This window comes from Drosophila arizonae, chromosome 3, assembly GCF_054131065.1.
Source record: "Drosophila arizonae isolate 15081-1271.41 chromosome 3, UAZ_ARI_1.0, whole genome shotgun sequence".
NCBI classification, from domain to species: Eukaryota; Metazoa; Arthropoda; class Insecta; order Diptera; family Drosophilidae; genus Drosophila; species Drosophila arizonae.
In genome coordinates this window covers 28,982,157-29,006,309 of record NC_142923.1, presented here as the reverse complement: position 1 = coordinate 29,006,309, position 24,153 = coordinate 28,982,157, and the positions used below count along the sequence as shown (strand labels likewise).

The following is a 24,153-nucleotide window of genomic DNA, read 5'->3' as shown; positions in this document are numbered from 1 at the left end:
CACAACAAATTTGATTAGTGTAATCGATTGTAAAATATGCGATAGTAGTATATTTTGCTCAACATCTCCTCCTACGGGCACACTGTTTCTGTCATACCTCAGTTGTAAATATTAAAATGAATCCGCTAACAAATATGCGAAATGTGCTCAAATTAAGCGAGCAGGAGCTTAAAAACCCTAGTGGTAAGAGCTGGCATGACATGTACCGGGACTCCGCTTGGATATTTATCGCCGGGTTTCCATACACGCTCTCAGAGGGCGACATCATCTGCGTGTTCTCCCAATATGGGGAAGTTGTGAACATAAATTTGGTTCGCGACAGCAAAACGGGAAAATCAAAAGGATTCTGTTTCCTGTGCTACGAGGACCAGCGCTCCACAGTGCTCGCCGTGGACAATCTGAATGGCATCAAAATTATTGATCGCACGCTGCGAGTTGATCATGTGGCAGACTACAAACCGCCCAAAGATAATGAGAAACTGGACGAAGAGACACTGCGGCTTTATATGGAAGGATGTGCGCCAAAGCCTGTAATTAAGCCTAATCCTGCAGCCAGAGAACCACAGTCTGACTTAAAGTTATCTGATGTCATAAAGCAGGAGAAGCAGAAACGCAAAAAGAGTTCCAAGGAGAAAAAACATAAAAAGCGCAGGAAAAGTTCAGAATAGATTTAGGATATAGCCTATATACCCCATTAAAAACCTTTATTAGCGGCTAGTATTAGACTGCCATGAACTACGTTAAGTTTAGAATTAATCTGTGCTTCACAGGGAAGTACAAATGTGTTTGTTACTAAATTTAAATTTAATTCTCTAAAGCGTTTCTATCCCTAAAACTTTCATATGTTTGTACATCTCAATCGAATCGCATTTCTATATACCATAACTACTAACTGTGGGCTGTAGAGACTTCTGCAAAATAGGTAACGCCTTAAAGACTTTATAGTATATTAATATATATGTTCCCTTTTTGGTTTTGTTTATAAAGTTATCGTCTACAATGTTAGATTAGTATATCTTATAGATCATAAAACTTAAGTCTAAACTTAATGATGGTTTTAGTACAAAAATAATTTTACTTAAATCAACGGAATAGAATAATTAATAAAAATTTAAAGCATATCAGCGAGCGATCGCCTAAGTTTTAGCTTCAAGTTTCTTGGGGACTTTTAGTAAACGATTGCAGGCTTCATCCTTTGTTCCTCAGCTGGCTTTATGTTCAATGCAAGAAAATCCATAGGCGAATACTCAAATTTACTCAGATATATCCACAAGCCGACGAGAACAACAAATCCTCCTAGGAATGATTGATTGGTCGCTTGAATAGAATGACGACGCGACTTCATATTGAAGGCACTCGAATCATCGTGAAAGTTTTTAAAACTGATGTTGATCGGGCAAGCGATTAATCGGCAATTGACAATCGCCTGTTGGCAAGAAACGATAGTGCCAAACTATCGATTGTGGGCGCCATCGATTGAGGACGATAGCAATTTCCAAACCATCGATGGTGGTCGATAGCTGAATTGACTTGAAAGCCAAAACTTAAAAATTAATAAATTATGCCTTTTATTGTAGCGATAGATTTTTCTTCAAAAAGAGCAAAATGTTCGCATTTTCTTCTTTAAGCCGTGTCCGCCTATCAGAAACAATTCGTCCCGCCTTTCTGAAAACTCTTTTCGACTCCACAGACATTGCTGGGATGCATAAACATTTGAACATCAGTCATTTTCAAAATAGGAAATCCACCTGGTTGGTCAAATGTATTAGCAAAACTGTCGTTGCTTTTGCAACCGCAACTTGCTGTAGAACTGCGACATTCTTCAAATTATTTGAAAATGTATTACCTCTTTTAAGAAAGCGATTACAACTTTCTACTTTTAAATATATGTATACAAGCAACCACAAATTAATAAAGGCGCGATATTATCGTCCACTATCGTGACATTAAATCAGCGATAGTTCAGCAGCTCGATAGTACCCTACCATCGATGGTGACGATAGTGCCATCGATAGTTTGGCAGCTCTACTTGGAATGCGAAAGCTCATACAATCAACAAGAGAATTACCGTTAGCCACACACAGCTGCATATTCAAATCAGAGGGACAATGTTGAGAGCTAATCTACTGCCAAGCCTCGCAAACACGACTCAAAGGCAGCAGCGTTGAGAGGTTACACAGAAAATCGACATAGCACAAGTCACACACAGCACACATCAATGTATTTTAATCAATATTGATGTATAAAAAGAATATATATGCATATTTGCTTTAAAGAGCTCATCTAAATTAATTGAAAGGCATCCCTTTGAATATTTTAAAAAAGTTTCACTTTTAAAAGAAATCTTATTATATGAGTATAGCGTTTTTTTTTAAGGTGCTGCTCAATCCGCGACCTATTCGCTTGCGGTCTCGTAGTAGGCATCCGCTTCATCGGCATCCGAGTCTTCCGAGCAGGATTCAAGTCCCTCGGCCTCCCGCAAGATTCTACGCTTATAGCGCTCGTAGGCGCTGCCACGCTCCACGTTAAAGAAGTCGACGTCATCCACGAAGCTCGCTGATTCCGTGTCTATGGTATGAACATAGGGATCATGATACACATTGTAATCCTCCGCATCACTCGAGCCACTGGCGAATTCATCATCGTCATCATCTGCAAGTGAAAAGGTTTAGCTTAGTTTGAAGAGGAAATTCATTTAATTTGGCATACGATCCATACCGAACATAAACCTATTCATTTGCTGGCACAGCTCCTCGTCTGAGCCCATTGCGCCGGCATCATCATCATCCGGATAGTCGTTCGTGTAGTAGTTCTCCTGGTTCGAGTCCTCCGAGTCGTAGTCCTCATCATCGTTGTAGCAATCTTCGAACAAAACCTCGTTAACGGGCCGAAGACTGAAAAGGGAGAGGATATTGTTCAATTGGGATTTAAATAATGACTGAACGATTGACTGATGGATTTAATGAAAATAAGAGAACTTTTAATCAGGAATTAACTGCATATCAGCTTTTCAATTATTCAATTAAATTGAATCACAGCAATTATTCAGTTAATTTAAATTATTCAGTTAATTTAAATTAACTAATTTTTAAGTTTAAGTTAAAACTAACTTAATGATTGCAATTAAATTAGCTAACTTCAACTAAAAAACTAAACAAATTTAATTTAACTGACCTATTTAATTAGTATTATTCGGTTAATTTTCATGCAGTCAATCAAGAACACTTGGGTGACTGAATGTCTGATTGATTGACTGACTAGTTAGTTGATTGAAAGATAAACTTTTCAAATGAATGTTTGCTTAGATACATTTATTAATAGCGTTCGTGCTTAGCTTTCTCCATAGTGTCAAATGGTTACAAATGAATACAGTTATGTTAGTGATTGACAAATTGATTGATTGGATTATTGTACAGCTGATTGTATACAGATGAATTCATTTAATATTAATGGTTAAATGACAGCCCCTTTCATATTTCGACACTTGATGGACTGACTGAAAGGTTGACTGTGATGATTTGATTGCCAGCGTGATAATTTGACCGATTGATAGACGGTGATGATAGGATAATTAAATGATGAACTGAGTGATTGACGCATAGAACAACTGACTGATGGAATGGTTTACTAATTGAATAATTAACCGAGTATATTACGACCTACACACAACGCAGAGTACTAAATCTAAGGGAATACTGTAGAGTAACCAAAAGAGGACTTGAATAAATTTGATCAAGTTGGGAATGCTAGCTGTTCAAAGAGTCACTCCTCATCAGCGCAAAATGGAAAATATTATATACAGAGTACAATCGTAAAGTATAAAAGTCCAGTTGGAAGCATTCCCATCGATAGACCCTCGAGGAATGAAATCTGCAAAGCTGATTCAGTCAAATTGGCCCTTGAAAAGCTGGCAAAAGTTGTATTTGAAGAAAAACACGTGTGCCGCGCAAAGCCGGGCAACGACTGCTATACATTTGGATTAACATATATATTTTATTTGATTTCCGCGCTAAACTAAAACTAAGCACTTAATTAGACTTTAGCACACGATTTGTGGAATGACTTAAATTGAAACCTAATAAGAAACTTAAAAAACTGGCAACTGGCAACAAATTGGGACTGAATGAACAAAATGTACACAATATATATAGTATATGTATGTGTGTGTGTGTGTGTGTGTGCGTGTGAGGTGCAAAAAGCAAAAGAAAGAACCTAAAAGCTAATTAAGTTGATATTGTTGCTTTTTTGAAGGAAGAGCTGCGTGCCGTGCGACGTTTTGATTGATTGATTTTGATTGCGTTTGTGTGGGTGCGAAGTGGGGACGTTTGAAATGCTGGGCGTGGCACGTCGATCCGGTGCAGCATCAGCAGCAGCAGTAGTTGTTCTTGATGCTCTTGTTGTTGTTTCTGTTGCTGTGTTACCAGTAGCAGTTGTTGTAGTAATTAAACGGGTAATACAACCTTATATAGAGAATCAGACGAATTAACAATAACAAATAAATTATTGAAAGATTTGCAATCTGATTTCGGATGCTTATAAGTAAATGAGGGACAAGGTAGGACAACATTAAGGTACATATATATATATATCTATTTATATGCATGTCTGCGTATGCGTGTGTGTGGGTTTGTGTAAATATAGCTTTAGAAAGATTGAATTGATTTACGACTAGCCAAAGATAATATGATTTGTGTTGTTTACATATAGAAATTTGTAAGTTGCAACAATTGTTCTTCATTTGTGTTTAGGACGAACCTTAAGTAGTTGTCATCGAACATATCAACATATTGCGCCTGCATCTCATTCTCCGGCACATACAAATCGTACACATAGCCCACGTCCGAGTCAACGGGCTGCTGGTCCAGCAGAGGAAGATGCGGTTCCTGTTCCCTCTGCTGGGACTCGATGTCCACAATTGTTATCTGCCTGCTGTCAGTCTTGCTTTGAGCCTGGTTGCTGTTGCTGCTACCGGCTGCTGTTCCTCCATTCTCTTCCTCCTGCTGCTCCTCCACGTCGTTCAAAGTCGTTCGCAGGCAATTGACTACTCGATATCGTTGCTCCCTGGCCAATTGCTGTTGCTCCTGCCGATGTTTATCTCGACGCAGCGCACTGGCTTTGGCTGTATCCCTAGTCTGATTCACCAGCTCCTTGGCAATGGCTTTGTTCATACGAGCTGCAGCAAACTGTTTGGTGGCGCAGTCGTCCTAAAACAGCGAGATTTGAATAATCCATGTCTGACCCAGCTCACACGCCTGTTGTGCAAATGCTCTGCCCACCCGCTCACCTGTTTCTCCAGCGTGCCGGCAAACTTTAAAAGCACTTGACTTTGTTCCTCTTTGTTATCGGCGATTGGCGCCGTAGATGTAGCGGGCGCGTCCTCATCATTGAGCAGCCGACGGCGTTTGCCATTTAATAGGAATGCCGAATGAGGTTCTTCGTCAATGCGGCGCTTTATGCGCACCACAGCGGGCATATTCAATGATTTGAATTGTTTGCTTTATCGGAATTTTTAAACAAATATATATTTATGACGCTTGCGACGCAACTAAAAATGTGCTGATAAAATCGGGACCGTACGTCGCTAGCACTAAAATACTGAAAGTTTAAAAAATCAAAATACTACACTGAGTCTATAAAATAGTTTATGGTATTTTATCGATAAATTCCTGTTACACAATTTGAATCGCAAAAAGAAAAATTTTCATTCAAAGTAAAATACAAACAAAAATGTGAAGAATAGCTAAGTCGCAAGCATGATTGGCCGTGATGTATATATGTATATCTAAATACAAAAGAGAGAAGTATAATTTTATTAACAAGTTTTAGCTTGTAGCCAAAAAATACAAAAGAGTTTCATTTAATTCACAGGAAAATTTTTTTAAAAAGCTACTTAATTAAATATGTAAAAGTTGCTTGTCGAGCGCATATCGACGTCTACCTTAAATGCTGGAGTTAATAATATATAAAATATTCAAAAATTCAGGTATCTAAAGAAATAAAAATAAAATAAAATTAAAAATTTGCATTATTCTTTCAACAGTTTAACTATATTTGCCAAAAATAAAAGTGCTTTTTAGGAAAAAACTTTTTGTAAACACTTTTAATGTGATTCACAATACCACAAAATGAAATGAAATTGTTGCTGTAGACCGGAACATCTCATTTCAGTTAGTAACGGAACTGCGACTGTTAGCTAACAGACCCTCGCTCTCTCGCTAACATTGCGCTCCCAAAAAGTATGCAAGGCATACAACGAAAAAAGGGAATGTGAATTAGTCGGTTCATGTACGCGCCGGGACTCGGTTGTGTTTACGTTGCGGGTGTGAGAGTTGGCATATTGCAAAATTTACCGTTAGCATTTACGTGTGCCGGCAGGAGCCACAGCAAGCAAAAATCTTAACGTGCCAAAGCTGTTAGTATCGCTCGGTCTCTTGCTATCTCTATCGCCCTCTCTCTCAAGTGCCATAAATTAAAGTGTGCTTAACAAAAATTTAAAGCGCGCCAGTATCACCCTGTGAGTGGATTGGCTTCGTGCACTTGTGTGTGTGTGTTTGTGCCTGTTCGTGTGTGTGTTTGTCGCTCTTCACATTGTCTCGCATTCGCGCGCGCAATTTGGCTGCCGGTGTATTGTGTTAATCTGTGTGTGTGTGTGTATCTGTGTATGTGCTGCAATTTGCACCCAAATGATTTACCGTTTGATTGCTATCAACGCTTGCCGCAATTATGTTTTAATTGTCGCTAAATGGTTTACACACAACGGGATTAGCTGCAGCCGTTTGCGACAGGTGAGTGTCAACTCCCCTCCCCTTTAGCTGTTACTCACCTGGGCAGCATCTCAAAAGTAAATTGAATTCGAACTAATCCCGCATGCACAACGGCCCACCGACTATAAAAATATTTACGAGCAGATATGCCCTACAAAGGAGATGCCACGCCATAAACAAAACATATGCTTGGGCACACTTTTTTTGGTATACCCTGTGTGTATGGGAAGGAGTGGATATATCCTGTGCCCATTGGTCAATCTTTTGTTTACACAGTAGATATTGGGCGTAGATAGGATATAGGATGTAGATGTGTAGATATGTATGTATAGTGCCCATTGCATTGGCATTTTGTAGTGTCTATGTCCATCTTGGGCATACTTTTTTGCGCCTTGTAGGACTGAGGGGTAGAATTGGGTGTATACATATGGAAAGATAATAATTTCATCAATATTGTGATCTTGATCAGAGCTATCAAATAAATCGATCTTGTGACTTAATCATAACTACCTACAAAAATAAAATTATTAAAAAGTAGCCAGCATAACTAAAAAGACTATAATTAAGGTTTAAATAATAATCTTTAAAATAAAATAAAATATTTTACTACTGGGCATCTGCTGGTTGGGCACACTTTCCACCAGAGGACTCTTCTTTGGTTTATGATCAGTGGCGGGGCGTCTAAAAATTTGCCAGCGCATGAATCATTGCGCCTGCCCCCAATGCGTAATATGAGACGCGTCTGTAAGGCTTACAAGTGTGTGCGTGTGTGCGTGTGTGTGCGTGTGTGTGTGCGTGGGGATTTGAACTGGATGCGTTTGGCATAATAATGAAATAATAATGTCGCCTTTTGTTGTGAGGTGTCTCTCAGCCGTTGTGGCAATAAATTAATGGGCCTGCCACATAAAAAGCGCCCTATACGCGCAGGTCCTTTTTGCGCCCGTTTGTTTGATTACAGCCTCTCACATGACTTTCGCGCACCAGTTATGACTGGGGCAGACGGAAGTTGTTGCAACAGCGTCAGCTGTTTTCGCAGCAGCAGCCACAGCCGCTAAGCTCAAAAGATTAACATAAATATTCTGGTTCACGCTGTTGTCTCATGATGGGCAAAGAAGCTGCTGATAAAATGCTAATCATAGAAACAATGTTGCCGCGACAACAACAACCAAAGCAGCGGCAACAGCAGCTTCTACAAGGATATGCCACACGCAACGGCTGCGTCCTTAACATTTCTTTTCTTTATTTTGGTGGTAGCAAAAAAAAATCATCTTGAGAAACTTTTCCGCTTTCCACTTAGACAAGTTGGTTTTCTTTTTTTTTAACATGAGAAGTTGCCCTATGAGGCAATCAACACTTTGTCACACAGCTTGTTATGTTATTTCAAGCTGTTAAGTAGAATGTTAAGCGACACTATGTTAAATTTGATTATAAAGTTAGTTAATTTCTATAAAAATACAACTCACTTCAACTCAAACCATCCGGCAATTGATCTAACTCGTCAGATTATTGATTATATTATAGCAGATCGCAAATAAAACATAAATTTAAAAAACTGATACAACTAATATTAGGTATAGATAAAAATTTAATGAAATTTAAATTTCTTAATATTCTCACGTTGATAAATGTTTCAAAGTTCTTTAAAATGTTTGCTTGAAATGCGAATTTATATATAAAGATTTAAAGTTAAATTTTAGTAAATATTTTATCGTTTTATCTATATTTCTATAATTTTTCCAATATGTAAATAAACATGAAAAAACCTCTTGCACACAAGGTTGATTATTCGCTTATAGAGTATGAAAATGACGACATCGCTCACTACCTTTTGTATAGTATTTTTTTCCTTCTGCAGCTCTACTTTGAAACATTTTTGATTAGCTCAAAGTTTAAGGGTGTGTGTGTGTTTGTGTGCAAAGGGGCAGGAGCAGGCGCTGAAGCAGAGGCTGAGGCTGAGGCTGGGGATGCTTTAATTTCTGTTTAAACTTGACAGAAAACACCTCAGGCCTTCGCCCGGGTCGAGTGTCTCTTTGTGGCTTTGACAGCCTTTGTTTTTGTGACGGGGGCGTTTGGCTACTTAACCGATAAATTTTTGGCAGCAGCATCATATATCCTTGTTAATTTGTCTAAGGGTAGCTGCTTGTTTGCTTCAACTTTTACCTGTTTTCTTGCCCTCTCATGTTCATAAATCATTTTAATGCATTTTGTTCGAGACAAGTTGTCGGTCGGTCAGTTTATTGTGTGTTGGTCATCTCAATAACTAATTCATCAACCTCATAGTCATCTTTATCATCGTCGTTATGAGCTAGAATAATGACAGAGAACAAGAGTCATGCACTGAACCATGGAGGGGAGATTAAAGGGATAACCTTATGTATTATGATGGGTTAGTCAAAAAATTCAAGTTATTTAAATGATTATATTGTTTTTCAATATATTTAGATATATTTGTCTATTTCACCCATTTTTTTTAAATTACAATTTATATATTAGAATATTTTAGTAGAAATATAGTAGAATATAAAAGTAGAAACCTAATACTATTCACAATAAATAGTAATTAAAAAAAAAATGAGTGAAAGCTCTAGCTTTAATTAGTAAATTAAAGGTAATTGATTATAAAAGTGAGACTAAATGAAATTTTGTCTTGAATTTCAATCAAGACCAATAGCTAATATCTGAACATTTCAATCTGCCGCTATCTCTGTTCAAAATCACCTAAAGCTAAATATTAGCAGAAGACAGCCGACTCATTAATGCCTTGCCATTAAATATTGACTCTTAACAGTCTGAAGATTCTTATCTTAAAGTTTAAAGTGCTCGACACTTAACTACTCTTAAGTCCTCAATTGGCCTCATATTTTATTTAAGCGAAAGTGTAAAACGAGAGAAAATAAGACACAGACAGCGTGAATCGAGCTGAGCTGAGTTGAGTTGAGTAGAGTTCAGCAAAGCGTTTTGCTGCAATGGATTTATGCGTCTTTTGATAACTAATTCCCTTTGGGCGACTGTCAACAAGGAGATAAACTGCTAGGCAACTGCCAGAAGTCCAGTACGAAGCACATGTGAGGAAAAAGCGAAGTTTCTTCTTTAAGGAAGCAACTTAAAGAGAATGACTGGCAGAATGACAGACTGACTGCCAAATAGCTTGACTAACTGCTCGACTGCCAGTCAGGCTGACACTCATATTAATTTGCTGTTAAATGGCAACCCTAACGGCATTCCTCGAGGGTTAACGCCTACCCGAATGTGCAGAAAAAATGGCCGAAAACAATTTGAGGCAATCAGCTGCAGAGTACGTGACATGAGCCACCCAAGCAACTGGCCAACTATTGATAAGAGAGCAAGACTTCAGGAAAAACTTGCAGAAAAACTTGAGCAAAATGTGCAAAATGCAAACAGCTGCTGCTGCTGCGGCTTCTGCTTCTGCTGCTGCCCTTTGGGTCCATGTCAATGACCTCTCGGCTAGCACGTGAGCCAAGTGTAGCGGCAAATGAGCTAATTTACTCGAATTCCAGCTCCTTGGCGACGGACACATTCACGTGGCGAGCAGAAAGTCAAGAAATTCAATTGGGAACATAAATCATGCCACACGGCAGATGCACACGCAATCAGCTGTTCTTGTCACAGAGCCACTGCCAAATCGCAGTGCCAGCTGAAAGGGAAATGGCACGGGGTGCCATTGTGGAGCATGTCAATCAAGCCACAAGACCAAACGCCTGTCGGGAGCCAAGGGTTGAGCTCTAGCCTTAAGCATTCTGACATAACAAGTTCTCTGAACTATGCTCGATGATACCCTGTAATTTACAGATATTTGCTGAAAGAAAATATAAAAAGAAATTTCGTAAGTAATCATAAAATTTCCAGTTTTGTATTCTTACAGTTAGGTTAGTTTTTAAACTAGTCTGTATACGTAACTATTAAAACTATTTTCAAATAATTTATCATCTGTATATTATGTGTTCATATATAGGTCCCTCTTCTCAATTCGAATTAAGTTTCAGATGTGAAAGTGAAAAACTTTATAAAATATTAAATAAATGCTCATTTTAGTTCGGATTTCAAAAAAATGTGCAATTTTTCGAAATATAATATATATATTTTCCATATCCATATATGTAAGATTATTTGTAAGATTATGGTCATTTCTTCTATCCTTTAAATGGAAAATGGATTAAGTAGACAAGACTCGATTTTTGGTACCGGTCATAATTAATTTGTTTTTGGCAATTTTAGAGATATGCACTTTATCAAACTCCCTGATTGGCCTGCTCCACGGGGTATACGACTGCAGAAACGTACGATTTATCGATGGCTTCCAATGTAGGCGATAATTTATTTAACAATGTGTGGGCGACGAGCCTTCGGGCCGGCTGCTGTTGCCCTTGGCTGGTCCCAGCTATTGAGATGTAAGCGCTTGAAGCTCGAACCGGGGGCTAGAACAAAGAAAAACGAAGAGAAACGTTTTTATCTGCCGCAGCATCGCACTCCTTCTATTTGCCAAGTGCAAATTGCAAAATGATATTAGAGCGGCTATAACGATGGGGCTGGCAGCCGCGGGGGTGGTTCGTCGCATTCTGCACACTGCATCGACAACCGGGGGTTGGCCGGCATAAAGCAGAGTGAAAGTGGAAATGCGACCAGCAGCTCTTCCCTAATGAGCACGAGAGCAAATTTAATGTGATTTGTGCGAGGGGTGCAACGCCTTTTTCAATATTGGAATGTCCCTGTGAGTGTGTATGTGTATGCTTGTGTGCGTGTGCGTGTGCGTGTGCGTGCTCTATTTGCTTTTGTAATTGACGTGTTGGTCCAGGATACAAATCCAACACGCTCTGCCCTTTCTCTCTGTCCAGCCATTGACTCTAATACATAATTGAGCGCACACCTAAGCGTTCCATACGTGAAAAATACACAGAAATTGTCATGTGCATTTGGCCACATATTTAGGACAGCTGCAACAAGATGAACCCAAAAAAAAAAAAAAAAAAAATAGCATTTGTCATATGCTACTCACCAAAGCAGAACATTATTCTTGCTAATTGAGCAGGGAATATAGAGCAGAGAAGAAAATCACAGAGTGACATTTATCTGTTGAGGCATATACAGAGGTATGTTGATGAATTTTTTACCGTACGTGTATATAAACTTGCCAGCAATGGCTACATATATTGGGTGCTACATGTCATTTTATGAAGAGAAAGAGAGCTGGAGTATGCATGTGGGAGCTCTTTCATCATGATTTCATTCTACTATATTGTAATAAATCATTTGAAATTGAAAATGGAGAGGTTGTTCGATTATTTATCATCTCCATCGAAATGTATTATATAAATTTTTGATAATGACGAAAACAATATAAATTTAAAATCGAGTTGTCAAGATATTTTACATAAATTAATAATATGGTGGAAAATAATTGAGCATAAAAAATCGAAAGTTAGAGGTCCTCTACTCTGAGAAAGTAGAGATATCTCTGAACTTATGATTGTTATCTGTAGAGAATATATACATATTACTGTTACTTATGGATTTTTCTATCATTGGTTAGATTATTTAACGTGTTTAAAGTTCGAAAGTTTTATGTTAAACTTGTACCAAATAGGGTCATCAAAAATTATATATGTATGTATGTATCTACATAACTTATTCAGGCTGATTCTCTATTTATTTGTTTGGTGTTCCTAGTTTAATAAAGAAATTAGCAAACAAACAATGACATGAATAATTCAACTTTAAGCTGTATTAAAACTTATGAAAATTATCTCCCCGGCATCTACAACAAGGTCATTAAAAGATAATTATCTAGTTGTAAAGACTTTAATTTATTTGTATGGCAATATTTGGCCCGCTCTTTCCTCCACTTCTCCTTCAAGTGTAATGCTTGTTACATTTTAGCTTCCCCACTTCTCTGGTCTATTCGAGAGCAAGAAAAAAAGGAATGTCCTTTAGAGCCGCCTGCTCATTAGCACTCGGAATGTCTTTTATTGAGGCCACTAAGCAGGCAAGTGGAAAGCTCTTTAGCAGACGTCTTTATGGCTGTTTGCTGATGCAAATACGCCCGAAAAGTCGCATAAAATTATTTCCGCTATTGTATTGTTTAGCTGGTGCTTGCTGTGCCTGCTTGACTTTCGAAAGGGCTCGCTTGATTTGCTGACACGCAAAGGACTTGGCTTGTTTTCGGCTTGATTTAGCCGCATTGAGATAAACGCGCTTTGTTTTGGTTATCGGTTTGAACGAGAAATGATAAACATAAGTTGAACTTGGGCCGAGGCATTGACAGGGAATCGAGGACAACGGCATAACAGGACACGTGCTGCGTGTAACGCTATGTGCCAAAGGCCCAGGAACCACGCCAACTGTAACGACCTCCACCCGCTCGACTAGCTACGTCCGTCGTCCTGTGTCCTGTGTCCTGTGCCAGCGTCTGGGTTTGGGTGTTTGCATTTTAAAATCAACCCTCGACAAAACGCTTGCCAACTTCAATTTCAGTTGCTGTCATTTGAAGCGACCCGTTAGCCCGCCTTTTAACATGCCTAGCGCACAGTGGCGATAAAAAATATATATACATATATAGAAAAATAGTGTGCTTTATGCAATATATAATGTAGGGTTTATTGCTAAACATTTAAATTTAATAACTGTGATATGATCTAGTTATAGATTGCACAGGAAATTCTAAATATTAACTATATATTTGTTATCATAGCTCCCTAATGCTATTTGGGATAGATAGATACATCTATCTAGTGCTCTAAAATATGTAACATCTTAAACGAAATAAATCTAGAATAAATTAGAAAGAAAAGCATAACAATAATGAAGAATAAGAATGAACACTAAAAATATAGAAATTTTTTAATAGAAAAATCGACAATTGGCTCTCCTTTACCCGACAACTAACTAGAAGACAACTCTAATTATTAGTTTGCTTTCAATTTTATTAAAAAAAAAAATAATTAAAATTATAAAATACTGCAAATATATATTTCATTTTTATTTCCTATCTCTCTTTGCTCTGACTCGACTAAAGACAAATTACTCACGACCATAGATTACATTCTCCACAGATATAGTCCTGATATATAGATTGACCTTTTTTGTGCCACTGTGCAACTCATTCTGCTGTCCCTTGGGAGTGGCTGGCGCTGTTTGGTAACCCCATTTGGCCTGCATTTTGCGCGCTTTTTCGATTTTAGCCTTCTGTGCATAGCAATTCATGTGGCGATTGGGGTGTCCTCCACTTGGTGTCGTCCACATTGGTCCAGGTAGCCTGTCAGCTAGCGGCTGTTGCAAGTGGCCAGCTATATGTGTATGTTTTGTGTTGTTGTGTCTGTAGCTTGGTTAATTTTTTATTAGATTTGCTGCAGCACTGTCTGCAACGTGCCCATAATTTCCCACTGTGTATGTGTGTGGAAAATTGTTGCTTCTAAAGCTGGCGCCCTGTCGCTCCTTTCACCTCTGAATCAACCTAGCCAAAAATTCAATCAAAAAACTACAAGCGTAAACAAGTGGGTAACATGGCCAGCTCTTGTATCGCTTCCACTTCAATTTTCAAGTGTTTTCCTTTCGAGTTGCTCGAATCGCATTTTTGTTCTTTTTGGGGTGTGCTGTGCTCTTGGTTGTATTTCGCCAACTCCAATTGAAAGTCGCAGATGGCAGTGTTTGATTTCGGCCAGGTTTAAACACGGCCTTGCGCCCCTTCTCTCCCTTCTCTCAGCCGCTTAATACACCTAACAGCCGCGCTAAGTCCTGACGAGGCTTTGGCCCGAGCGCCGTTCAAGAAGTATTTGCACGCATTTTGCGGCCTCAAAGTATTCGAGGCCTAAATTACTTAACATACACCGTTATAGCTGCTACTGCAGCCACTGCTGATATCTGCTGATTTTTCTTACACTTTTTTGTTGGCAGCTGTTTGTATGCTTTTATAAACGTAGAGTACATCAACTTTTCCACTTTCTTGGAGCCATGGGAAAGATACAATGTATAAATAAATTCAAATTATTTAGCAATCTATACACGGTATAGATATAATATTGAAACTTGAAACTTGAACATTGGAAGGCTAGGTTATTTAATCAACAAATCATGAAGCCTGGAATAGCTTGATCAAGAATATAGTCAAAGATTTATTGAGTAATTAGATGAGTTAGTCGGTTACTCAATCTGGATTACTCATGCCGAGGTGGTGTAATCATTCAATCAGTACAAGTCAATTCGTAATTTACTTATCCAGTCAATTAATTAGTCAATCTTTCTGTATCTCGATCGACCAAGAAACCTAATAGTTGTCAGTCAATCAACTGTCGATTAAGTATGGTACTCAGTAAGATAGTTACTCTGTTAGTCAATCCGGATCCGTCAGTCAGTTAGTCAGGGAAATCGTAAATCAATTAAATCATTTACATACATATCTATATATCAAATAAAATATATTTCATTTCAAGAGTATTAAGTATTCGGCACTTGGAAAACCTCTCTGTTATTCTGTTTTTATTGCTGATTGTTTCGCTTGTTTTTGAGGATAACAATAAATTTTTATTGTTGTTCCGCTCGCCTTTCGCTTTTCTGTTTGTTGTTTATGTTTCGGTTACAGTTGTGTTGGTTGTTTTCCTTTTCTTTTTCATTTTTTCTTTTTTTTTTATACTCATTCACGAAAGTGAATCAGTATATTGGTTTTGTGCAATGTCCGTCTTGCTGTCCGTCCGTCTGTCCGTCTGTCCGTCCGTCCGTCTGTCCGTCTGTCCGTCTGTCCGTATGAACGCAATCTATTTCGGCGCTATTGAAGCTAGAGACTTGAAATTTGGAACACATACTCGTGTATATCTCCGATTTATAAAGTGTTAAAATTTTCCCGATCCGCCCACTAGGGGCGTGGCAAATCGGAAAATGCATTTTCCGATATACCAGAAATCATGTTTGTTGAAGAGCTAGAAAGCTGAAACTTGGTATGTAGGTCCGCGTTGACCACCCAAGATCACGAGCTATGGCGGATATATCTACGCCCATTGGGGGCGTGGCAAATCGGATAAAACTGTATCTCCTAAAGTTGTAAACCTAGAATGCTGAAATTTTGCACGTCAGCTAATGGTATGATTCTATAAAGTCTGAAGATAAATTATAAGTCTACGCCCGTTGGAGGCGTGGCAAATCGGACCTGAAGATATAGTGATTTTTTAAATTCTCCTATATTTTGGACACTATTGATGGCAGAGACCTCAAATTTTGTACATATACTCGGACTGATCACCCAAGACCAAAAAGTTTTGTCGGATATATGTCCGCCCACAGAGGGCGTGGCAAACCGCAAAAGTTTATATCTCCTAAAGTATAATAGCTAGAAGCTTCAAATTTGGATAGTTGAGTTACTGGTAGCCTCCTCTATCGATTCCCCAAAAATAATTTTTTATGCCTCTTTAGGGGCGTGGCATATCGAAAAATATCCTGTAATTTTCACATTTTTTTAGGGTAAGCATTCAAACTTTGCAGTTAGGGTAACGTTATCTCTTTCTAAAAACTGACCAAAAATGAGGTGTCTACGCACAGTTGGGGCGTGGCAAATCGGAAAAACCTGTATATTCTACAGTATTAGAACGAAACTTAACTACTAAATTGTTGATGGGATGTGAATGAGTATTCCGCGGTCGGTAACGCCCGACTGCAACGTTCTTACTTGTTTATATATACTTTTTTGTCTAGGGAGTTTCTCTTTCGAAATGTGGTTTAGCTCTGTCTTATATGTATATTGATTTCTGACTTATTTTCTCTCTGCCAGAATTTGGCAAAAACTTTTTGGCTAACAAATGTTTTGAACTTTGTCAAATGTTTTCATTTTTCGCCAGTTGCTGTTACTGTCGAGACGGGAAACTTCATTTGAACTAATTAAATTGCTGCATAGTAAAAGTAAACTTCATTAAGTTTTCCATCTGTTGTCCTCATGAACAATGAGCCAAGTTAATGTCCCCGAACGATGTCCTGGAAGCTAAGACTCAGCTTCAGTCTCTAAATTGTCATAACTATGGAGCTGTTTAAAGTTATTGTTGTCGTTACTGTAGTTGCAATTAGCTTCGAGTCGGCAGCTGGCTTTGCCCTTAACCTGTTGTGTTTTCTACTTCAACAAAACTTTTTGGTATGAAAGTCTGTTGCATAGTTTTTCCCGGGCTTGCGTCTCTGGGCAAAGTTTTTGCTGCCAAGAAATGGAATAGAAACATTTTACTATAATCAGTTAAAGGGCTTACAAGTACAATGGGCCACAAAAGTTATTCGAATTAGATCTTTCAACTGTCAGATAAAAAATATTTGTATATAAATATATGTAAATATATATATGTGTGTGTATGTGTGAGCACTTTAAAGCAATCAAGAGTCTTTAATTTAAATTGCTTCATGTAATCCGATTAGATTCAACGAATATGCCATGTGAAATATAAGCGGATTAGCTTCGAATCGTTTAAAGTAATGCAATTGGCATCAATCCCTTGATAGTGGATTATAAGTTTATAAATTTGAATGCCTTACCAATTATTTATATACATATACATATATGAATATTATCATATAAATGAAAATTATTGTAAACATGGTTTGCTTACATTTTAAATATCCACAATATCTACAAATCGAGGTATTATGAATATATCAACTTTACTATAGTAAAGTCTCTGTAAAAGACAGAAGGACGTACACATATGATACCTCAAACTGATAAATGCGATGTATATTTAGCGTTGCTGAACGTCTGCCTATATGGATCAACATATGTATAAGAGCTCGAGATGAGGGTTGTGAGACTCTCCACAGCACACGCAGAATAATATTGTCTAAAATAATCGATAGTTATTGTAACTATCGTATTGTAACTATTATTACTATTTCTTGAGGGCTGGAATCTTCAAATTGTTTTAATGAATATATTATAAAATATTAATTTTTTGTTTTGCAAAATGGTACAGAGTTTCCCAAGCATTTCTAGAATTGAAGCTCTCATGTAAATATATCTGATCTGCTATAAGTTTTAATACTATTATCTCGAATGCCAAAAATTATAAAAACAAAGTCCCGTAGACCAAAGCTCTTTCTCTTAGTGCCGTCCGGCTCTTCCCGATATAAATTTAATTAGCAGTAGTAATTCTTAAACACGATGTCATCATCATAGGCAGATTTTCCTTTCTAGTAAAGTTTTATTTGCAATGCTTTGCATGGTTTTTGCCTATGCATTTGCCATTGTAGCTGCAAGTTTCGTAGTCTGTTGCAGTTTGTCATAATTTGCAACTGCTGCAGCGACTACCATGTTGCATATGCCCCAATCCCAACGTTGCACTTGTTCCTATTAACTGCTGAGCCATTTGGAGTTAATATAGCAAGAAGAGCGGTAGGAGCCGTATGGAGGCAGCTGGGAGCAATGGCTTGGCAATGCATGTAGTGCATGTCCTTGTTGCTTTCTGCTGTTGTTAGTATAGCTGGCTGGATAGCTGCTTGGCTGGTTCTTGGTGTCCTTTGACAATGTCGCTGCATAATTTATGACTGCTTAGTTGCAGTTGGCTTTTTTGTGCCACCACCACCGACGCCGCAAGTTGACTGCCACTTGCCACTAGGCACTTGCCACATGGCAAATGGCACATAGCGTGGCATGGCCATGCCATGGGACGTCTGTCTGCTGCCACAGTGCGTGGCAGGACTCTTAAATCAACTGCAATTCGATGCGATTGATATCTTCCTGCGTACGTATGTATGCATTTGCATAAGTCCAACAGCACTTTAAGCGCTGCGGGTCAATTGGAATTGGCCCGAAGTGCGGCACTAACTCAATTATTCGACCATTTCATTTATGGCCAGTCCAGTTGAGATTTACAAGAGATGCCACACAGCCACACAAACACACATACACAGAGTGCTCATAAATTGTAGGACTTTAGCATATGGCGAGCAGAAAGACCTCCCTTGACTACTCCCGCTGCCACCCGCCGCCCGCAGGGCATAAAGTGTGTTACTGTTGTTTTCAGGAGAAGTGGCTCCGGCTCTTGGTCCTCTTATTGTTGTACTTAATTAGTGGTGCGGCTGTGGAGGCAGCAACTCATCTGAAATTTATTAAAGCTGCCGATGAAATGCGTCATTAATTTAGCCCCACACTAAACAACTCGATAAAAACGATGTAAAAACGGAGCGTTTTATAAGAGTTTCCCTTTTATGATCTATGTATGTATGTATGTGGTTGAAACATAGCCAACTCGCTGGCAAAAACGGTCTGGCAAAAGAAGTATGTGTGTTACTTTAACTTCAAGCAAAAACAAGCAATGAATGTTAAAAACAAATAGGCAAACTATACACCCACAACTGGACGATCGTCCAGTTATAATTTTGATTCGCATAAATGCTCATACGTGTAGCAAGGGAATATAAGTGTGTGTGTGTGTGTATACTCGTCACGAAATCATATCCCAAATAATCGTGCAAACGCTAACATTGTGCATTAGCTTTGCAAACCTCTGCAAGCAGAAGGCCCGAAATGGGATCTTAAAGCGAACAAATTCAATTTTTGTTAGCTGCTGCTTGTGCGCTGTTAAAAGACCCAGAAGGTTGCGCAGGTGTTGTGACGTCACAGTTCCATGCAATCGTACTGTTTGTGCCTACATACACACATACATAAACATCTGATAAAGCAGAGAGCAAGAGAGAGAAAAAGAGAGAGAAATCAACTCGATTATCTCGGCCGTAGTGGTTAAAACCATCGATGTCACTATCGATGTCAAGGCACTCTCGATGTATTGAACTATCGAATAGTCAAATGGACCGATAGTATCATCGATAGCTTGCTTTTCACATCGCTGTAATACATTTTGGCGCGCTTTTTGTTTGACACGGCACGTGAAAAATTCTAATCATAGCACAGCGCTAAAAATGCAATAAAAATATCACGAACTCAAAGCTGCATACTGCAGCAAATCAAAAAATGTGTAAATAATTTATCCGAAAAAAATTTGCCAAGTACCTCATATGTGAAAAGGAATATACAACAAGCGGCTTAAGGTAAAATGAAAAATGCAGTTATTCTTATTCAGGCATTAAATTTCTTTATTAAATTTCCTTGCAGGCTGATCAGACAAATTTTCCACTGATTGTGGATCAAGTGAAATAGATAAAAGTGCAAAACACGCTTTGTTCATGAAAATATTTTTTGCCACTATCAACAACTACCGATTGTTTCTGGTTTACTATCGCCAACTATCGATTGCACACATCATCGATAGTCTGACACCCCCACTTGGCCGAATGCGTGACAAGAAATTTTGCTTTCGATAGCGCCATCGATAGTTTCAAGCACTACTAAAAAGTTCGATGGTGCCACCAATAGTACGGCTTGCACATCACTGAGACACACTCTTGCGTTTTTCTGTATCTGAGAGCCAAGCGGATTTGCAATTGATTGGAGATTTATTTTTCCGCATTATTAATACTCTTTAAATACACACAACAGAATCTAATGGATAGATTTCTTCTAAAAGGTAATAATCATAACGCAATCGGGAAGTATCTTAACAGAACTGAGTTTTCTTTAAGGTAAGCGTCTGAATTCGGCGCAGGCTTGGGATAGCAGCTTCACGGATTCTGATAAGAATTCTACGGTCGAAAAGCCAACACCAAAGAAACAAAAAAGAATCTCAGAGGTTTGGAAGTATTTTAAGAGGTCCGACGACAGACTGTTCGCTAAGTGTCTGTGCTGCGGTAAACTTTATAAAACGAGCGGAAATACATCTAATATACGTGACCACTTGAAAAGATTCCACTCAAACATATCTGTACTTGATTCCAGCGCATCCGCTGCAGAAGCTTTAGTGGATAACGATAACAACAAGGACACCAATGACAACAATGACACCAATGACAACAATGACGACAACGACGACAACGATGACAAAGCTGACCACTACGACGACAACCACGACAAAAATGACAACAACGACGACAAGATCGCGTCTTCAAGCGGCACCTGTAGATCCATGAGTTCTGTGGAATCTTGTTTGGAAAGAGCTTTATTATATGACACAAAATCAAAGCGAAAGAGGGACATTGATAGAGCTTTAACTGCGATGGTTGTCAAGGATATGCTGCCATGTACCATCGTTGAAAATGAAGGCTTTATAGAATACACTCGTGTATTGGAACCTAGATACAATCTTCCAAGTAGCACACATTTGAGAGATGTGTTGATGCTCCACTTGTTTAAAGAAACATCGGCTAAACTGGCCGTGATTTTGGAGAACGTTCCGGATATAGCGATTACGTGCGACCTGTGGACTTCAAGCACTAATGTTAGCTCCTTAAGCGTCACAGGTCATTTCGTTCTTGATTATAGCCTGAAAACAGTATGTTTAGCAAGACAAAAAGTAATAGATTCAACAGATCACTCTGCTCAAAATATTGCAAACACCTTGCAAGATATATTGAATTTTTGGAATATACTCGATAAAACTGTATGTGTAGTAACCAAAAACTCCAGCTCAATGCTAGAAGCATGTGAAATATTAAAGATACAAAATCATCCATGCTTCGCTCACACCTTAAATTCGGTGGTACAAGATGGGCTAAAACTCGAAGACGATGCAATGAAAGCTTTATTTGCAAAGTGTAAGACGATAGTGAAGTTTTTTAAGCAAAGTTCCATAACGAATGAAAAATTTAAAAATGTTCAAGAAAACTTCGCCTCTATTTTATTAGAAGAATCTCATTCAAGATGGAACAGCTTCCACTTTATGATAGAGCGCATATTAGCATCTCAGGAAGCCATTAATGCAGTTTTATTGTCAATAACTAGTGCACCGCTGCAATTGACGGTTGACGAAATCATTATATTAAAAGACATAGATATAATATTGTCACTCTTTCAGGAAGCAAGCGACAAAATATCTGGTGAAAATTATGTGTCATTAGTAATACCTTTAGCACATGGTCTTTTCCGCAAAGTTCACAATCTTTCATCACAGTTACAAACTTCGGTAGGAGAAAGAATGAAAAATACTATATTGAAGTCCATAACAAAGCGTTTGTCTACATACGAGCAACGGACAGTAACCAGAGTGGCGACAATATTAGATCCGCGCTTCAAGAAAGATGGGTTTCAGCTAAATACGAATGCTGAAAAAGCTGCAATATTTTTGCAACACGAGTTGGCGAATCTGACCAATAGAGAGCCCTCAATTAACTTGGATTTGGAATCGAACACAAAAACTCAGGACTCACTTTTAGATTTCTTGTATCAACCGGTCATTAGAAAACAGAAAAACGAGAAATTTGATGCATCTTTTATAAAGAGGCAGTATCTGGAGACACCCTTAGCCCCCCTAAAAATGGATCCTTTTTTATGGATGAAGGTGAACATCTGCTATCAATGCTTAAAAATTCAGTTTTTACATTAAATTTCATTTCAGGCTTCCCAGACGGAATTCCCACTTGTAAAATCATTGCTATTTAAGTATTTATGCATCCCCGCAACATCTGTAGAATCAGAGAGGCTTCTCAGAAAGGCGGGTCAAATTGTTTCTGACGGAAGAACAAGGCCTAAAGAAGAAAACATAAACATTTTGTTGTTTTTGAACCAAAATCTTTGGATTAAGTCAAAATACAAAACCCTATATTAATAAATTAAGTAATTTTTTGTATGCATATATGTATAAAAAAACAAAACAAGCAAAATACAGTGAATAAATAGTATACGTTAACAATTTGCATTGCTTAGTGACAACTTTAATTTCGATTTTATAGATTACGCTCTATCAGTCAAGTACTTAAAGTGGCCCTGTTGTTGGATATAATGAGCGTTGTGTGTGTGTGTATGAGTGTGTCTGTGTGTGTGTGTGTATGAGTGTGTCTGTGTGTGTGTGGGTATGCGTGTGCATGCGTGTATGTGTGTATGCGAGTGTGTGTGTGTGTGTGGGCGTGTTTCTTGTGTAAGCAAAAAGGCGCGAAAAATGACTGAAACAGCTATTGCTCGAAGGGTTCAGGGGATCTCGTAGTCGAGCCGTCTCGACTAGAGCTTTCTTCCTTGTTTATTTATTTCTTTTAAGAATCGCCTGGACGACGTGTAAATTAATTCTGAATATATAGTGTGTTTTTGAGAACTACTGATGCTACAGACTTGAAATTCGCTTTAATTTGTAGTATATATTCAAGGAGAATACCAAAGATACATGAATAAGTTACTATAACTTACTATTGAACGTATTGATGTATAATAATACATCCCCTAGATAGAGAATTTCTATTTTAATTCATTGATTTTTTTGTTCTTTACGTTTTATAGGAAATATCACAAAGCAATTTGAACCACTGTAATTTCCACGCATCTACATATTTACATCATGTTTTGAATGGCTAACCATTCGTCTAGCTCAACGCCTTCTAAGGTGAGCAAGTTGAACAAATTTTCAAAGTGGTGTTCACGAACATTAGGTTTTGACCTGGCAAACGCATTGAAATATCGAACAATAGAATTTGAATGTCCGGGGGAGTCTGTTGATTCACGTATCATGCTGCGAGCCGCAAACTTGAAAGCAATGTACAGTCTGTTACATGTATTCATATGACTGTTCTTTAGTCTCTGAAATTCACCGTTGGTATATTGATTCAGTAAGTCATCATCTTTGCCATCCAGCAACATTTCCTTCTGTGCGCTAAACTGTTGAAGAGCGGCGTAATCTTCTACTAAAGTGGACGCTTGTGGAGTCCACTCGATGATAAAGTCTTTCCATTTCTCAAGTTCCTCTTTATTCACAACATCTGAACTGACAATTAATTGGCCTAATGAAAGGTAAAATTTTACCTTTTCCTCTTGTATGAGTTTCTTCGTATTTTGAGCAGCTTGTGCAATATTTCCTTTGAGTTTGCCAGGCAAGAATGTGGCACTTACGAAGCTCTAAAGAGGGGTTTAAGATTAGAGATTAAGGAATAATATTTACTTTGTCTAGTTATACCAGCAAAGCTAGACTGAGTGCAATAAAACGCATTTTGGAATAAAAGTTCAATTGAGGGAATGTAAGTAAATTCTAAACTATAGTTTAACTAAATTTAAATATTGGGTTCACTGTCATCTAAAGCCTTTAACTCAACGCTGTCTGATATATTTTTTTGAAGTGTAAAGCCATGTAAAGTATGTATATTTTAAATATATATAGTGACATACGTATAATCCACACTCGATATTTACAATGGAACACTTTTTATAACAAAAATATACTCTCTATACTATTATACTCCATCGATATCCAGGAAGAATGGTTTGTCGACCTATGCAATTGCTCAACTGTACAGTAATCTATGCAGAAAACAAATTGACAAATCTGAGACAGATTTTTCTAAAATCTGACCTCAACAAGGTTTCCAAAATAAAATGCGATTA

At 38.1% G+C, this 24,153-nt stretch overlaps 5 protein-coding genes across 7 annotated transcripts in view; 3 read left to right on the top strand and 2 right to left on the bottom strand.

Annotated features, from left to right (window-relative positions):
- The first annotated feature begins 44 nt into the window (after positions 1–44).
- On the top strand, positions 45–1,140 carry LOC108610647 (RNA-binding motif protein, X-linked 2). Its single transcript, XM_018002857.2, has one exon. The coding sequence runs from the start codon at positions 117–119 to the stop codon at positions 666–668; it is 552 nt and encodes a 183-aa protein (XP_017858346.1). The 5' UTR covers positions 45–116; the 3' UTR covers positions 669–1,140.
- Positions 1,141–2,199: 1,059 nt separating this feature from the next.
- fs(2)ltoPP43 (female sterile (2) ltoPP43) lies at positions 2,200–5,606 on the bottom strand. Of its 2 annotated transcripts, XM_018002846.2 has the most exons (4): positions 5,285–5,606; positions 4,756–5,204; positions 2,719–2,894; positions 2,200–2,652 (listed from the first exon to the last, which is right to left on the bottom strand). In XM_018002846.2, exons 1-4 carry the CDS (start codon positions 5,471–5,473, stop codon positions 2,396–2,398), a joined length of 1,071 nt encoding a protein of 356 aa, XP_017858335.1. In that variant the 5' UTR covers positions 5,474–5,606; the 3' UTR covers positions 2,200–2,395. The 2 variants fall into 2 exon arrangements, with proteins under 2 accessions (XP_017858335.1, XP_017858336.1); XM_018002847.2 differs by lacking the exons at positions 2,200–2,652; positions 2,719–2,894 and adding an exon at positions 3,297–4,460.
- Positions 5,607–6,288: 682 nt separating this feature from the next.
- Positions 6,289–24,153, top strand: part of sick (sickie) — a 328,412-nt gene continuing 310,547 nt past the window's right edge. For both annotated transcript variants that reach the window (XM_018002841.2, XM_018002837.2), the window contains exon 1: positions 6,289–6,785. The gene's annotated coding sequence lies outside the window, so the exon portion shown is untranslated. The remainder of the gene's footprint in view (positions 6,786–24,153) is intronic.
- On the top strand, positions 20,105–22,490 carry LOC149270014 (E3 SUMO-protein ligase ZBED1-like). The gene is made up of 3 exons (XM_089464288.1): positions 20,105–20,263; positions 20,319–22,129; positions 22,187–22,490. The coding sequence occupies exons 1-3, from the start codon at positions 20,242–20,244 to the stop codon at positions 22,394–22,396; spliced, it is 2,043 nt and encodes a 680-aa protein (XP_089320414.1). The 5' UTR covers positions 20,105–20,241; the 3' UTR covers positions 22,397–22,490.
- Positions 23,030–23,904, bottom strand: LOC108610641 (uncharacterized). Its single transcript, XM_018002850.2, has 2 exons — positions 23,729–23,904; positions 23,030–23,670 (listed from the first exon to the last, which is right to left on the bottom strand). The coding sequence occupies exons 1-2, from the start codon at positions 23,759–23,761 to the stop codon at positions 23,110–23,112; spliced, it is 594 nt and encodes a 197-aa protein (XP_017858339.1). The 5' UTR covers positions 23,762–23,904; the 3' UTR covers positions 23,030–23,109.